Genomic DNA, 17,557 nt, shown 5'->3' with positions numbered 1-17,557 from the left:
GGGAGAAGCAGACTCCCCACTGAGCAAGGAGCCTGATGCAAGACTAGATCCCACACCCCAGGAGCATGACCTGAGCAGACGCTTAACTGACTGAGCCACCCAGGCATCCCTAGGGACCCTACATTTAAATAGCCAACTGTTCTATCAGTAAGAACTTGGTTACGTTTATTTTGAATGTAAAAGATTAATGTTAAAATGCCACAAAGGGATGGAGTTAGAAATTCACTTTTATTGGTTGATGACATTAAGGCAGCAGACTATTTTAATCTGGCTAAAATCTATCTAGTAACAAAAGTGTGAGTAATAAGATGCTGGCTCAGAAGCAGAATGAAGATATCTGTCGTTGTGCTTCTTCCCAGACACTTATCGTCTAGAGGAGCAGAAAGATCACGTCATAGGAACACAAGTTCATATGCACCTCCCCGTGACACAAAGAAGTCAAATCAAATCACGGTAGTACTTGCAGCCTTTTCATTTATTCATCCCAGATACTTCTATGGATGTCTTAGTCAGCTCAGGCTGCTGCAGCAAAATACCATTGACTGGGAGGGCTTAAACAACAGGAATTTATTTTTCACAGTTCTGGAGACTGGGAAGCCCAAGATCAAGCTGCCAGCTGATTTGGTCCCTGGTGAGGCATGTCTTTCTGTTCTGCAGAAGGATGCCTTCTTGCTGTATCCTCACATAGCAGAGGGAGAGATGATCTCTCTGTGTCTCCTCTTGTAAGAACACTAATCCCATTCATGTTGGATCCACCCTCATGGCCTAACTACCTCCCAAAGACCCACCTCCAAATACTGTCACGTTGGAGATTAGGGCTTCAAAGTCTGCATTGGGGGGAGATAGAAAACATTCAGTCCATGGCAGTGAACACTTGAATAAAACTACGGGTGTATATCCAGAGAGATCGTGGATGTTAGAAAACATCATTTCTGACAGTTAAATAAGTATGGGCAAACATGCCCAGGCATTCTCTTCAAGTGAGAGAAAAGAGGGTACTTCTCTGAAATCTGGGTACAGTTCACCAACAGGCAGGTTTTATTTTAAGAAACTAATAAAAGTAATATGATTCCACCTTTCAGAGCTATTTATCACTTGGAGTTTCAGTTTGGGTGATTGCACTCTAGTAAATTAGCTGACAGAGAGTCCAAAGATTATATCTGCATCCAGACAGTCCATTCATCATGCTTAGCATTTGGATTTCAACACAGCTTTCCCACATATTTGCCAAAATGCCCCTGAAGTAATCACAGAAAGCTCCTTGTTTTGATCTACCTAATGCCTTAAATATTGTCAGTGGCTCTGGATTTAGGTTTATTGGAATATTTTAATAACCCACTGATCTCTTTATCTGAAAGTCTCATATAACCACTTTCTTAGTTCATAAATACTTACTGATTTTAACTTTGTACCAAAAAGAGAATAGACTTTAGGAGTTCAATGTGTTCCTATCCAAGGAAGAAATGCAAAATGGTGGTAAAAATTACGAAGGTATACTCATGTAAAAGTGAAAAAACTCTAAATACTATCAAATATTGAACAAGTTGTATGGCCAATATAAAGTTCAAATTATATGTGTCACCCACACCTTTACTTTCCCAAAATCATTTTGCAAATTGGCAAGTTATTCAGCCAGATTATCCAATTTTGGGAAAGCATAATTTAAATTTTAAGTGGTAAAACTACCAAAATGTGATAACTCGGATTCAAAAAAATCCAAATGCATAAAATGCAGGCTTGCACGATTGGAAGGTGAATAAAATTTCTGGACCCAAACCGCATAGCTAATTGGCTGGGAGTACCTGAGGGCAATGTGGGATCCAAATCTATTCTGATGCCGGCTGTGTTTTGGCCCCACCTGGTGACCTAGTCAGTTTGTTACCAGCTGGTCCCTAGCTGTGTTGTTTCTGGCTAAGCAGAAATTTTAGGTTACTGGTGGTCTTTTAGTCTCATCTATCTAGAACTACTTGGGCATGAATGAAATGAGTACAGGGACCCACCCTCTCTTTCCCTAGGTTTGGACACAGGACTGCCTATCCTTTCTATACCAATTTCTTCTTCTTTAAAAATATGACATTAAAGCAGTCAATGCAAATGCATTGTTGAAGTTAAGTCTAACTTTGGATTTCCTTTTTTGCTTTCTATTCTTTGGGGAAAATACCTGGACAAAATTAATTGGACTCAGAAGATCTTTCCACAGGCAGTTCTCAGTCTCCACCTGCCAAGGCCTCTGCTTCGCTATCAGACACTCTTCCCTTCTTTACTGCATCAAGCATCTTCTCTCTGACTGATCAAAGTGCCACAGACATAATGCCCATTGACCAGACAGTACTAATCCCGGGACTAACCATCCCCACGGATGACTATTCTGCCATCAGCCAATCAGCTCTGGAAATTTCACATTCAACTGCATCTTCAGGCAGCCAAGATATCATGAGAGACTTGGACATAATGGGTCTAACTAATGCTCCTGCCTCCTCTGAGGTACCAAGACTCAGGGGGGATGTTACTACCCCAGGTCATTTCTTGGAGAATACCACTCCTAACCCAGCTTTACAGTACATCACCACTAGTTCTATGACCATGGCCACCACGGGCCAAGAACTGGTAGTGTTCTTCAGTCTGCGAGTTGCTAACATGCCCTTCTCCAACAACCTATTCAACAAGAGTTCTCTGGAGTACCAAGGTCTGGAGCAATGGTTCACACAGCTGGTGAGTAAGCTCTGCTTCCAATTCCCTGCATGTCCTTCTTTTTTTCCTTGTCGCTTTAGAATATAGTCACAGGTTGTGTTGAGCAATGAATGTTGGATGAGACAAGCCTCTGACATAGCTGTTGCTTAAGGCATTTAGCTAAAGTGTGGGGATGGATTCAGGTCCAACAAGCAAGTAAGTTCTGCGGTGGACACTCCAGGCAGACACTGCCCAGCCCCGTGAGATCTTTCCCTAAGATTTTTTCATCATAGTTCTTCCTAATGTAGTTTTCTCCGGAATAATACATAGCCACTCAAGCACTGAACGTGGAGTTTAAAAGCAATATGAGCAAACTTTCCCTAAGTTATAAGGCCACAGGCTGTTTTCCAGCCATGAGATGGATTCAAAACTAGAAAGGTCCAGAACAGATGAGGTCGAGAGTTCAAGTGTAAGGATTCCATTCTTAGTTCCCCTTAAGTTCTCGTGAAACTAAAAAATAGTTAAATGGCGTATCATCCCTGATCCCTAACAAAGAAAGTGAGATGACGGTCATGATGGCACATATCTTTGATTATACAATACCCCCAAACTCACATGTCTATTTTGTTTCTATATGTACAATAAGAAACACATAGATAATAAGAAATGCTCAACTATGTGATGCCTGGATACAGTCACAGCCAATTAAAGCACACAATGCAAAAATCGTAGAACTTCTGAAAATAACAGAAAAATATTTGTAAGCTTCAAATAAATCATTTTCATTTAAATCATTATGCAAATTAAAACCACATAAAAACCAAGGTCTCCAAGTGAACTTTAAAGGAAGACTTTATGCAACCTCCCCCCACCCCAGTGAGGGGAGGTGAGCAGATATCGGGATAATCTCAGGGAACAGAGTCCCAGTGCACCTAGCTCAGGTGTGTTAGAGTACGTGCTGAGCTTCCATAATGAAGAGCTCAAAAATATAGTAACTTAAGTATGGGGACAGATGGTAACTACACTTGTGGTGAGCGTAGCAAAGCAGATAGACTTGTTAACTCACGACGTTGTACACCTGAAACTAATATAACATTGTGTGTCAACTATACTTCAAAAAAAAAGAAAAAAGAATATAATAACATAAGTAAGATACAAGTTTGCTTCTCTTCAACTTGGTGGGTAGGGCAGTTCTGCTGTACAGTGTCATCCAGCGACCCACACTTCCCCTGTCTTGTAACTCTGACAACCCCAATGGTGTTTCCTCATTCACAAAAAGCTGAGTCACCAATAAATCCCTGTTTCCACTTGTGAGAAGGGGCGAGAGAGGAAGCCCAGGGTGAGCAGTTTCCTAAGAAAGTGAAAGATACCAAAGTTGCCCACACAGCTTCCACTCATATTCTGTTGATGGGAACTAGCACATGGCCACACCTTGCTGCAAAGGGGGCTGGGAAATGTGATTTCTAGCGAGGCAGCCTCTTTCCTGTGAAGAAGAAAATGGATTTGAGAGAAGGGAGCAGCAGTCATCTGCATACTGGGTAAAGACAGCGAATTCCCACCAGAGGCCAGCGCCATGCTAAGACATAAAAACTGAGCCCAGTCAATGCAAGTAGGAGAGGACCGAGTAGACTGAGAAGTTCCACACTTTGTATACAATTTCGTCTTATTTTTACAATAACCTGGGGGAGGGGGATATAGGCAAGGTGAGAGTCAAAATTCTGGTGGGGTGGGGACAGGGACAAGACAAAGTAGATCTGGGCTAAGCCTGGCAGATTTTAGCTTGCATCTGTGTCCTCTCCGTGTGCGTAGGTGTCAATTGAAGAGGGGGTTAACTTCAGGGCCAAGAACAAAGCAGACACTGCTGAGTTTCAGACATTTCTGAAAAGTGATCTCGGGGATGGCTGTGGCTCACATAGGCAGGTGTGGGAATCTGAAGCCCTTGGGTGTGCTTCTGAGATTATTAAATCACGATTTGGAAAAGGTCCTTGGGGAACCACTTTTTCTTCTTCCTCACAATTCAGGTAAGGGAACTGAGGTACAATACAACGGATAAATGGTTTGATGAAGGTCACACAGCTAGCTGGAAACAGTTCCAGGACTGACACCCAAGTCCCCTGACAGCCAGTTCCCTGCTGTTTGCACTGTGCAGCATGTCCTGCATAGACAGACAAGCTGATGTGTAAGCTGTTACTTCAATTGGTCATTTCAATTGGTTGCTTCCAAATAGATGTCCCATTTATACAGGCCTCGGTCAGTCTGCTCCTGGGCTCAGTTTGGAGCATGTTTTTATTTGCTTGGATTTTTTTTTTTTTTTTTAATAACTGAACCTGGCATTCCTGCTTTGCCGATAACATTGGCCTAGATTTTTAAAAATCCCCTGTTCTCCCAATTCATCATGAAGAAAATCACTGCCCATCCATCTCAATACACAAAAAGAAAGGTGGAAATATGGGCCATAATCACTGCAAATAGATCATAAAATAGTCGTGTTCTGGTCTCACACTAAATCCAAACACAAAAATAAAAATAATCAAAAAGGAACTGAAATTTATGCCTCAGATGATGAGAAGTGAGTATAATGGAATTAGCAGCCGCTGAGCACTTAGAACACAGTTAAGAGTAAACCATCTTTTATTTTGCAGCTGGTTCCATACCTACGCTCCAATCTTACAGGATTTAAGCAACTTGAAATACTTAACTTCAGAAATGGGAGTGTGATCGTGAACAGCAAAATGAGGTTTGCTAAGTCGGTGCCCTATAACCTCACCAAGGCTGTGCAGGGGGTCTTGGAGGATTTTCGTTCTGCTGCAGCCCAAAGACTTGACCTCGAGATAGACAGCTACTCTCTCGACATTGAACCAGGTAAAAAATCCAACCCAGAAAATTGTGGGAGTTTTTTGGTTTTGTGTCTCTGTTTAGCAAACAGTTCAACTTTGAGGCCACAAAAATCAAATTAAAATCCCACTTGTTAAAAAACGTTTTGGAAGCTAATGGATCACCTTAGTAGAAAGGTAGGGTCCTAAACCACGCAGGTTAAAGTTTTCCTACATCAAAAAGCGGAGAACAAGCACACCTCATGCTTCACAATCTGGGAGCTTTAATTTCCCCCTCAGAACACAACTTTTGCTTTTTAAGACCTTGTTTCTGTTGTTGTTGTTGTTGTCATTTAAACAGCCAAGCTAATTTGCATTCTGCGAGAAGTCAGAAGCACTTTCTTAGCAAACTGCAACAACCTGGAGCGTTTCTACCTAAGAAACCTTCCAGCCGTAGTGAACTACCAGAACTGCCTCCTAATAACACAATTCAGGATGAAGCTGAAACAGTGTCCTGAGGGAAGAAAACTAATCATTAGACCAATATCCAAACCTGGGGGAAAAAGCCACTGTACCATCACCAAAGAAAGAAAATAATGTCCCTTTCCATTTGTACACCTTAAATCAGCTTCCGTGTGCAGGTTAAAACAGCGAAGTGTTAGATGTGAAGAAAACTTTTAAAGATAACGGGGGTTAGCCCAAAGCTACATGAGAGCAAATATTCATTCTGATAATAAAATGTACTGTGTGTACCACTGTAACCAGCTACGCCCAAATTAGGAACTGTTTTCACCATTACTTTCAAAATTCTGTTTTCTAACCAATAAAGGAAGATTTTTAAATTCCCGGGAGTGCGGAGGGGCAAGGCTGCGAATCTACTGCCAGCCGACCTCCTGGTCAGGTTGGAAACAAAGCCTCCTAATTGGCTGTGAATTAGTGAAGGGAATCTTTAACCTCCGCTCTGGCTTCCTGTGGACTAACAACGGAGGCAGAGGGAAAAGCCTCGGGCATAATGCAAACAAAGAGGCTCAGTGGGGAGACACTTATCTTTGCCAGAGTAGAACTTTGAGCAACTTTAAGAAAATTGCCTCCCATTTCAGTAAACAGGATCATTAAAAAGACGGATCACCCTCAGGCACTAAGTCTGGGAGTGCTTACCTCTGAACAGGGGCAGCGAAGAAAGCCCTGAGGACCCCCTAAGAAATCAAAGACCTCCTAAATGCTAGTAATGTACTGCCTCTTCCCCCTGAAAACCACCTCAGAACTGAGAAGGAACCAGGGGTGCCTGCCAGTTAGAATCGGGAGACCAATTTCTTCAGTCAATTGAAAGCAATGAACAGGGATGTGTACAGAACTTGGAAAGCATAACAGAGGTGAGGGTCCAATCTCATCCCTTCCTTCCTCCTTTGGAGAGCTGACTTAGAGACCCATCCAACAACATGAGCAGGTCAGCGTCAGGAGCCAAGTGGAGACTCAGGTGTGCTACCGTGGGGACGGGCTTCTGGATGCAGGTGCCACTTAAGTAGTGCCTTAGAAAGACAGCAGGAAGCTAGTGGTGCCTTGCCAGGGATGCGGAGGGGACCCTGGGGATGTTGGATGGAAACGCAGCATAGCAATGACTTTGGAGGGCCATAGTCCTGAATATGAGTCCAGTGCGCTAACAGCAGCACTCAATTTCCACAACTGGAAAACAGAGATAGTCAACAGTTGTGAGGATTAATGTTTGCAACACCCAGCATACCACTGGACACATCGTAGTCGACTAAGGAATATTGGTAGCTAATATTGTAACATTGTCGTTATTAACTTGATTAGTAATTTGTGATTTGCACAGGGTACCAGTGAGAACAGTAAGCAGCACCCTGACAAGGTATTTGTACGGAGGCTGGAACTGAAATTATGCTTCTTTCCTGGTACCAGTTTGGCTATGTAGCTTTTCCTCTAAGAAGCCAAAAGCATCTGAAATGAGATGCTGTTAACTTTGGTTTCAGTCCCTGCTGGAGCCAAATTTATACAGAGCTATCCCAGAAATGCCTTGGTACTGTGGGGTACATGGGCAATTTATTCTTCTAATGGTAGAACAAGGGAGGCCAGAGTACATGGGACACCTGGGACACTACTGTATGCTATTTCTTACTAAATACTTAGAAAATGAGAAAATTTGAATTTCTGATACATTAAAAACTCACAGAATAATGGATGGATGGAAGGATGGATGGATGGAAGGATGGATGGATGGATGGGTGGAAGAGGTCTGCCAAGAAATGCCTGTAGTGAACCTGCTAGGACATAAGTAAAGCCTGAACCAAAGGATTTGAGGACAGCAGAATTAGAAAGCCAAATAAGAATTTTATAAAAGTTAAAAATACATAACAATGTAACTTTACAAATTCCCCTATATTTGTCAAATGGGTAAGTTCAATACCTAAAAGGGCTCCTATTTACTGGGAAAGGCCACTGTGCCGAGCTGCCCCCGAAAGGGGGGGAAAGGAAGAGGGTTTGAACAGTCAGGGAGTAGAGGTGAGCTCCTCACCGCCCACTAGAGATCCTGGTTTAGTTATTTCCCCAAAGGCAAAGGGAAAACTCCCCCAAGTAACCAGCAAGTGGTTGATTATCAGACCTTGACCATCTTCTACGTGCTTAATCCAAAACAATAAGCGTTCATCCACCGTCGTCTCGCACATTAATACACGAAAGTCAGTCCCTGCCCAAAAGATCTTGCGGGATGGCCAAAGAGGGATACTTTAGAATGATCAGAACTCTGCCTTTTTCATTCAAAAAGACTGTGTAAGGAGCACTTTCTGATATGTGACATTTAGCTCCAAATTTTTGTGAGTTTGCAAATCACTGAGGCATTATGAAGACAGCACTGAATTTTCCTTTAAATCCCATTTTATTGAGACCTAGTGTCTAAAGGCAAGAGAGAATTTGAGCCTAGAGATTAATGTAGAGAATCCTCGTCCCTCTGGGCTGGTCTCCCACAGTGAGACAGCCTGTGGCAGTTGGTGGCGAGAGCTCAGCAGCCACCAAGATGGCCAGTACCATTAAAAAAAAAAAAAAAATTCAATGACACTTGGCAAGATGGCAGGGAAGACTTTATTCAAGGAGGGCCATCTCGATGGAGATAGCGACCCCCGCAGGGGGTCTTGACGTGGAGAGAGTGGACTTAGCTCCAAGTACAGCATGGGCAAGTGGGAATTTATAGCCAAAGAGCAGGGTGGAGGGCAGCAGGTGGAACTTACTGAGAAGAAATTCTTCTTGCTAAAATTGGACAATGAAGAGGGGAACGCTGAAGCTCGAAAGCAGAGGCCGAGTTGAGAATTTCAGGGGAGCCTGAGAGGAGCTGGTCCAGGAGACACTTGGTCAGCATCAGAGCTGGAGAGGCAGGATGCCAGCCACACGTGCCGGGGCCGCCGTGCCAGCTGCCGTTGAAGGGCGGAGGCTGCAGCCGTCCGGCACCCCCTCTGACGACAGACCCGCACACCCCCACCTCGTCCTCACACTATCCACAGCTGCTCCTCCCTGTTCACATCCTGTTTCAATCCAGGCAGGGACAGCCCCAACCCTAAAACACTCACAACCATTGCACCCCAACAGAGGCAATGAACTTCTTAACATCCATTAATCTGCTTATCTCCTAAAACTTCTTAAACCTGAATTGTAAAACTCTCTTCCAAAAAAAACAAACAAACAAACAAACAAAACTCTATGGTTACAGTAAAGTGTTTCTAGCATGAGTTCTCCTGTGTAGTTTTAGTTTGGGGGACTACGCACTATATTAGTATTGTGATCATAGAAAAAATGGATGTCTAGATTTTAAAACAAACTGAGGGGACAAATGCAGATGATTTTCAATAGTTTTCTTCCTTTTTCTTTTTCTTTAGAATATGAGAGCTATTTTGCTCCTAGGTGTTCAGTGTGACTAACTGATCCAGATTTTCTCCTTTGGGTGGTATATTGGAGTGTAGGCTGTCATGGTGATTGACAGACAAGCTGATTAAAATGTCCTCCTAGTACAACGAACCAGTGCAGCCAGCTGATCATGTTGCCTCTCAGGTCCCCGGACCCCAAATGAAGATAATTACTTCAGGTTCCTGAAGAACAGGGACTCGAATTCCAATTCACACAGCCCCTACACGGCTCTATTGCTGGCGTAGTCTTTTCTGGTGTCTACGGCGTGGGCTGATGATGGCAGTGCCCGTCCCCCAGCACGTAATGAAAGAGGTCTGAGCGGCACTTAGAATCAAAATCCCAGGTAATTCCAGAAGGTCATCTAGCAAATACAAGAAACCTCCCTGATTCACGTTGATCTTGCCAGTGCTTGCTTGAACTCATTGGTACTGGCCCAATCTGTTGAGAAAACTCTCCCTGGAAGAGAATTAAAAGGGGAAAACTTAAGAGAGAAAAGGGACGGCTGTGGGAAGTACCGTGTGCCAGGAATAAATACATAGCTTTGTCTCTAGGAGAGAATCCCAAGAATCTATGTTTGGAAAGCAGAGAGGGCATCCTATAATTTTAAACTTTTCCCAACCAGGATGGCCAAATACAGCAACACTTACTGTGTGTCTCACCCCTTGCCCTTCCCTCACCACCTTTCTGGGAGAAACAGGAGATCAGAAGCAGGCTGCACGACCCTGGAGGCTCTCCTGCCTCATGTCCAGTGCTGCCCAGGCCTGGCAGCCACCAGCCCTAGCCATCCCCTCCTCGCCCAACCCTTAGCAAAGAATAACCCTTAAAATGTGAAAACCATAATTTTCATATAAATAAGTCGTGAGCGTATATCAAAGTTTTATTTCACTCATTAATAAGGGAATCACTAGGATGACAAATCTGGTCTAAAGGCCCTGGAAAAGGGAATTCTGTACAGCCAGAAAACAAATCAGAATGACGAAATACGGATGTCATGCTAAATAGGACACAGAAATTAGCATCACTTTGTCTTATCCAGTTTCTATACAATAACTTCTAACTCTCTCGAGTTGTAAAACACCCTCACCAAGAGCAAATGGTAACTCAAAGTTGTTGCATTTTAGGGGTCAGCAAAGTGTGCCGTCAAGGGCCAGATAGTAAATATTTGGCTCTGTGAGCCAAAAGGCAAAATCGAGGATATTATGAAGGTACTTATACAACCATTTAAAAACTAAAAACTCTTGGGGCGCCTGGGTGGCACAGCGGTTAAGCGCCTGCCTTCGGCTCAGGGCGTGATCCCGGCGTTATGGGATCAAGCCCCACGTCAGGCTCCTCTGCTATGAGCCTGCTTTTTCCTCTCCCACTGCCCCTGCTTGTGTTCCCTCTCTCACTGGCTGTCTCTATCTCTGTCAAATAAATAAAATCTTTAAAAAAAAAAAAAAAAAAACTAAAAACTCTTCTTAGCTTACAGACGGGAAAAAATGCAGGCAGCCGGCTGGGTTGGCCCACAGATGATCCCTATTTGCTAGACGGGGGCTTGTTAGTGCTCTAGCATGAATTTGAAGGTTAGTGTGGTCCACGTTTCTCTTTATTTCCAATTGTTGGTTGGTTTTTCTTAAACCACCAGAGTCTTAGTCCCTCTGTCCCTTATCTTTGCTGTTACAGAAAAGTTAGACAGATAAATGATCATGCAATCATGATTGGGTCCCTGTTCATTCCTATATTAAGTAAGTAGGGATTATCTGCTACCCGTCAGGCACTATTACAGGCACTAGAACCCAGTGGATCCCTGCCCTCAAGCAGCTAAATATCGATCAGCCAAGAGAAATAGATATATATGCGAAGAACTATAATCAAGTCCACTAAATACAATAATCAGGATATGAACAGAAATATTATGATGCACAAAAGAGAGAGCAATTAATTCTAGAGGCCAGGGGATGTCATGGCAGGCTTTCTTGAAGGATGGCGCTGTCAGGCGCGTGCTACCTTGCAAAGAAGGGCCCCGGCAGAGAAGGGTGGGGCCGGGCTCCTCCAAGAAAGGCAGGAGGAAGTTGGAGACACTTCTGGAAGTTTCAGCGTACTTCAGTTATTTCACTGTGATAGCAGCTTTGGACACAAAGGAGGGAAAGAAGGTCGCTCAGCCTGGAAGGGAAAGGCACACTGAGCCAGTGCATTTGAAGCCAGGTTGTCTAAAAGCCCTTGTTCAATTTCTTTTCTTTCTTTCTTTTTTATTTTTTTATGACTATGGTCTTTTACAGTTTACACTGTAATAAAATTTCTAAAACTCAAAAAGTCTTCAAACTAAGTACCAAACAGTCCTTAAAGTATTCTTTACCAAAAAATTACAAAATAAAAACATACAGTTTGGGGGCACCTGGTTGGCTCAGTCAGTTGAGCTCTGGACTCGATTTCAGCTCAGATTATGATCTCAGGGTCCTGGGATCAAGCCCCACATCGGGCTCCCCACTGGGCATGGACCCTGATCAAGATTCTCTCTTTCACTCTCCCTCTGCCCCTCCACCTGGCCTCACATGCACATGCATGCCCTCTCTCTCAAAAAAAATAAAAATATATGCATATATATATAATTCATCATTCATTAAATACTGCCAATTTTGAAAACACTTAGTAAAAAATACAGGTAATTACAAAAGCTACATAGATTAATTCATAAAGGTTTTTTTAATTCAAAAATGAATAAGCTATCTTAAGGATATAAAAATACTCCTAAAATGTTTTTGGGAAAACCAGTTTTACAGAAATGGATGCTCGGTGAACTGATTCCTGTCCTATGAAGCAGGTGTCTAGAGGCCAGAGACCAGTGCAGAAAATATACATTTGGGAAACCTCAGTTGAAACCAGAGAATAGCTGAAAAAATAGCCCAGGGCAAGGTGTAGGGCAGGAGAAAAGGAGAACTGGGACTGAATCTCTGAGGAACCCCAACACTTTATGGGGAATAGAAAGATTGTCATTGAGAGGAGCCAAAGATGGTGCTGCAGAAGCCAGGAAGAGAGAAGAGCAGGAGAGAACAGGCATTCAGCTATTTCAGCACCTGCGAGTGAACAATGGGTAGAGGTCATTTAAGCTGACAGTTCAGGGGCGCCTGGGTGATTCAGACAGTCAAGCAACCGCCTTCGGCTCAGGTCCTGATCCTGGGGTCCTGGGATCCTGGGATCGAGCCCCACACTGGGCTCCCTGCTCAGCGGGGAGTCTGCTTCTCTCTCTCTCCCTCTCTCTCTCCCCCAGCTTGTGTGCTCGCTCTCTCTCTCTCTCTCTCTCTCTCGTTCATTCTCTCTCTCTCAAATAAATAAATAAAATCGTTAAAAAAAAAAAAAAAAAAAAGCTCACAGTCCAGAGGTCACTAGAACCCTTCCCAAAAGCAATCTAGCAGACTGGCAAGAGTAGAGGTGAGATCTTAGTGAGGTTGGAATGAAGTAGAAAATGAGACGTGGCCTGTTCCCCTCCTATCTTAAAACTTAGAGCAAGGCTCCTATCCTCCCACAGAGACTGGGAAACAGGGGGTGCTATCTTCTTTGATGGTTACATTTCAAAGGAATGGTTCCTAGGTCCTTGTGGAAGGCGGTCTTGAGTTGTAATACTGGCAAGAAGCTTTCAAGAAGATTGACATCTCAAAGGAGCAGAGAATGAATTTACAATGACAAGTTTTGTAAACTAGCTACTCTAAGGAAAGGGAAGTCAGGGGTCTAGAGTTAGTCAAGCTGAAGGGGAAGGTTAAGGCAGTTGTTGTCAGAGGATTTAGCAATTCTTTTCTATGCCCTACAGACCATTTATTTAATTCTATTTGCAAAATTTGAAACAAAATCCAATCAAGTCTTTTTCATTTGTTTTCTTTTGGCCTAAGGTCAGGGTGAAAATGTAGTTTGTGGTACTAACGCTGGGAGGGGAAAATATTATTCCATTGTTACTTTTAGACCAAAGAGAAGAGAAGAGCAGAAATGTTGAAACTTCTCACGAGATTTCTAGAGAATATCATTCCGCATTCAGATCAGCATCTGAATTCCTGGGTGTGTCTCTAAGTGAGGGCCAGTCATCAATTAGGCCAAATAACATCTGCAGAGGCACAGACACGTAGGAGAAGTGACACAGTGTTATCACTGTGTGTGGTTGCCATTCAGCTTTTGAAAACAACCCAAATAAATGAATCTATGATATAGAAAGTATAAACCAATGTTAGAACTATCTGTGATTTATCAACTGAAAAACCGAGTAAATCACAGCTTGCTCAGGATTCTGCCAGCATCCTGGCAACTAGAGTCGTCTTTCATTTAGGCTGCTCTGAAAATTCCTTAGAAGCATGGAGGGCTTGTATGCCAGTTAGCTGTGCAGGCTGAAGATTTCAAATGCAAAACCACACATACTTATTCTAACTCACTCTCTCCTCAAAAATGGGCAGATTTCAAGGCTGGTAAACGGTGAACATTGAAATTAATTACAGTCTGGCGTCCAGGATGCTTCCAGCCAGAGCAAACTCATTTTCTCAGGAAAGTTGCATAATGTGAAAGACTCCCATTTAGTTGCCAGCTCTGAAAAGGTGGTAGATGTCACCTACCACAACAGTGACAATAAAAACAGTAACAGCTACTATTAATTGACACTATTTTTAATCTTAATAAATAACTACACAAAGTAGGTGCTTCTCCCCATTACACAGTCAGAAAAGCTGTGTCTCAGAGAAGTGTGAGTAACTTACCTTTTACTTGTCACACAATCACCAAGGGCTACAGCTGGAACTCGATGGCAATTCTGTGTGCTTTCTTCAAGTCTGTCTACTGCCTCTTTATAGTCTTTTTTTTTTAATTTTATTTATTTATTTTTGAGAGAGAGAGAGAGAGAGCACAAGCAGGGGGAGGGGCAGAGGGAGAAGCAGGCCCCCACTCTAAAGAGGGAGCCCGATGCGGGACTCAATCAAAGGATCCTGGGATCATGACCTAAGCCAAGGGCAGACGCTTAACCAACTGGGCCACCCAGGCATCCTATAAAGAGTCTTATCAACCCTCCTACTGGGTATACAAAGGTTGTTTAACCTATTTAGAAAAAGTGACAACACACTTCAGTTTAATTAATCCTAAATGAATTGTTAGATTTCGTATTTCACCAAGTGAAATCTCCTATAATATTTTGTTATATTCTTAGAATGCCAAAAAAAAAAAAAAAGAAAAGGAAAAAGTTCACTTTCAGAAACAAAAGTCCTGAACTTCTTAATGTCCCCTTCATATGCACTATTGGCTCTGCTAGGAGTGTCCCTTCAGAGCTGAGGCGCCTGCGGGAAGTCTCCTTCCAGGAGACTCTCGCAGCCTCTGCCCCCGCCCTCTGTCCTCTGTCTCTGGCCCCGTCTCTTGTGTTTCCACTGCTGCTGCTCCGTGCTTCCTGGGATGCCATCATGGGGATTTTCTGTTAACACATGCTTCCATGAGGGAACCCCAGTATTGCTTGCACCTCCAGGTACCTTTAGCCCTCTCCAGAATTTCAACCCGGGCCCTCCTCCCACACATGAGCCACTGCATGGAGTTTCCTTCATGGAACCCCTGAAAGCAGAGTCTGCGTGGAAGCCTGGGCTTCCTCCCACAGCCTCTGCTCTCAGAGCTCTCCCTCCACCAGCCGGTCCTAACACCGATGCACCCAAAACGCCCTATAATGACCGAAGCAGAAATAATTCTTGAGTCTCAGCCGGGGCAAGATGTGTAAGGGCATTCACACATCCATTCATAGAAGAGTTTCTGAGAGCCTAATATACGTTTGTGGTTCCTAGAGCCTAAGTTTGTGGTTCCTGTTCTTGAGAACAGTGGATAATTAAAATGAAACCCAAAGTTTTTCACATTACATGTCTCTTTAACCCGGAAGGAACTCCCGCTAGTAACCTAGTCAATTCCACAAATGTGTGTTAAGCTCCAGCCACTCGTACGGTGCTGTGCCCTGTGCTCTCTAGCATTGAATGTTATTCTCACCTTAACCCTGCCCTTCAGCTGTAAGCCATAAACACAACATGTTTTGGCCAATAATAAAATAATAAAACAATGAAACATTAAATTATAGATTTTTTTTTTAAAAGTTCTTTTGATCCCCGAATTCCATCAGCAGTTCTGGAGGTATGTGTCCTGTTCATGTTCCAGCTCGGTGGTTCCCGCAGGACACCTAGAATGGGAGATTGATACTTGAGCTGCAGGGACATGAGTGATCATCTGGTTTAAATAGCCCATTTTATAGAAAGGCCGAGGGTGGCTAAAGGTGCTGACCTACTTTCCCAAGGCCGCAGACCATTGCTGGGATTGTCCTCCACGCAGGGCACTTTCCTGGAGGCCGCAGCGCTGACAGTCCAGACCCGCTGAGCAGACTCACTCCCTCTGCTGGTGCAGCAAATCCGGAATGTTCTCAGATTTGGGAAAATAAACCACACGGGCCAGTGTGGAAGGTGAGGTCCCTATTATAGCTCAGAGGAGCCCTCGGGAGAGCCAGATTTATACAAATTACCTAGTGCTGAGCACCAAACATTGTATCACGGTAACATTCACATCTTGAGAAAGAAATAGACTACCAGGGATGCATTAAGATTTTGTGGGCTCTAAGCCTTTCATGAATATTAATAAAAATATTAACATTAATTAATTAAAAGACTTAAAATTAGGGGTGCCTGGGTGACTAGTCAGTTCCACCCAGGTCTCTTGGTTTCCGCTCAGGTCATGATCTCAGGGTTGCGAGATGGAGCCCCAAGACGGGGCCCCATGCTCAGGCAATCTGCTTGAGACTCCCTCCGCCTCTCCTGCCGCTCATGATCTGTCTCTCTCTCTAAAATAAATTTTAAAAATCTTTAAAATAAATAAAAATAGAAATACTTAAAATTATATCTTATGACTGTGTTGGTATAGAGATGAATACCCGACGTGGATTATATTGGGTTTTTTTTTTTTTTCCTGATTTTAAAGAATTTAAAACATGTTCTTGAGCACTTAAGAGTGCCCTGCAGATTACCAGTAATTAGGACGGGTACGTTTGTCATTCATTCTCTGATGCTCTCAGCGAAGAAATGACCCCCTCAGCTCCTGCCCACCAATGAAACTGAGACCTCAAAGCCTTGGCTATGAGTTGGGAGGAGAGGGAGAGATGGCACTAAGGCTGCCCCCACCCCATCCCTTCCCCCTCCTCCCCCAATCCCCTCCCCCCAGGCAGCGGCAGGTGCGCGCACTTGGGGGTTTACTCCCCCGCCATCCGTGGGAAATCTAGCCACTGCGTCCAGGTGTGAGGCTTGATGACGCTGGGCGCTAGGGCGCGGAGGGCCCGCCTGCCTCGGAACTCCTAACGCCGCCTTTTGGGAACGGGAAAAGATGATCCAGGAGTTTCCAGCACCCTCCCCCGGCCGTCGAGGCCCGACCTTCGAGGTAATCACGCAGTACTAATGGCTCTATCAGCCGTCCCCTGGAGCTCCTTCCGCCACTGCGCGAATTCCTTCCAGACTTCTCTTCCCTCCACCAGTGCGCACCGCACGGTGGTTTTTAAGAAGGCAGAAAGCAGTTGGGGCTCTTAAAATTTCATCCCTTAATCTATTCCTTCTTCTTTGGCTATTGCGCGCCATCTAGCGAACACTCGGTTTCATCACACTGAAACGGGCTGCTGGAGGCGGGGAGAGGCGGCCCTGAAAACTACCTAACAGGTCCTCAGCCCAGGCCAGCCCAGGGGAAGCCTGGTTTCAGCCAAACTGAGCTGAAGTCTTGCCTTAGGACGGGACCCTATCAAAGGAGATGCTTCACTTCCTGTCCAACACGTGCGTGTTGCCCCAGAGCGCAAGAGAAGGGCGTAAGGAAATTATAAAGAACGATAAAGAAGAGGGCAGAAGGCAATCAGTACACAGCCCCAGGTTGGGGGGCAAGTGATAGGACCGTGTGCTCTATGTGGGAAAGGGGCGCCGTGCAATGAACTGGAGTTGGTGATACGCGCTCGGGAGACCCTCAGAGGTCTGACACTAGAGAGTCTTTTTTCAGGCCTGACAAGCATGACAAGAAGCTTGAGAAAGACAGTTTTGGACCATCAGGGACCTATGAATTTATAAACTGCTTGGTGACCAAGACCATAATCTTTTTAATGTTAACTGTAAAATGCCTCAAAGTGTTCCCTGCAGTCAAGGAACATTTATTTAAATGGTTTTTAT

The 17,557-nt window shown here is 44.1% G+C and overlaps 1 protein-coding gene across 1 annotated transcript in view; it reads left to right on the top strand.

Annotated features, from left to right (window-relative positions):
* The window catches only part of IMPG1 (interphotoreceptor matrix proteoglycan 1), a 124,550-nt gene that overhangs the window by 94,502 nt on the left and 12,491 nt on the right, over positions 1-17,557 (top strand). Inside the window, exons 12-13 of the mRNA XM_026507043.4 lie at positions 2,201-2,712; positions 5,313-5,532. Coding sequence (XP_026362828.3) covers positions 2,201-2,712; positions 5,313-5,532 — 732 coding nt within the window. The remainder of the gene's footprint in view (positions 1-2,200; positions 2,713-5,312; positions 5,533-17,557) is intronic.

This window comes from Ursus arctos, unplaced genomic scaffold, assembly GCF_023065955.2.
Source record: "Ursus arctos isolate Adak ecotype North America unplaced genomic scaffold, UrsArc2.0 scaffold_29, whole genome shotgun sequence".
NCBI lineage: Eukaryota > Metazoa > Chordata > Mammalia > Carnivora > Ursidae > Ursus > Ursus arctos.
This window is presented reverse-complemented; position numbering and strand designations above follow the sequence as displayed.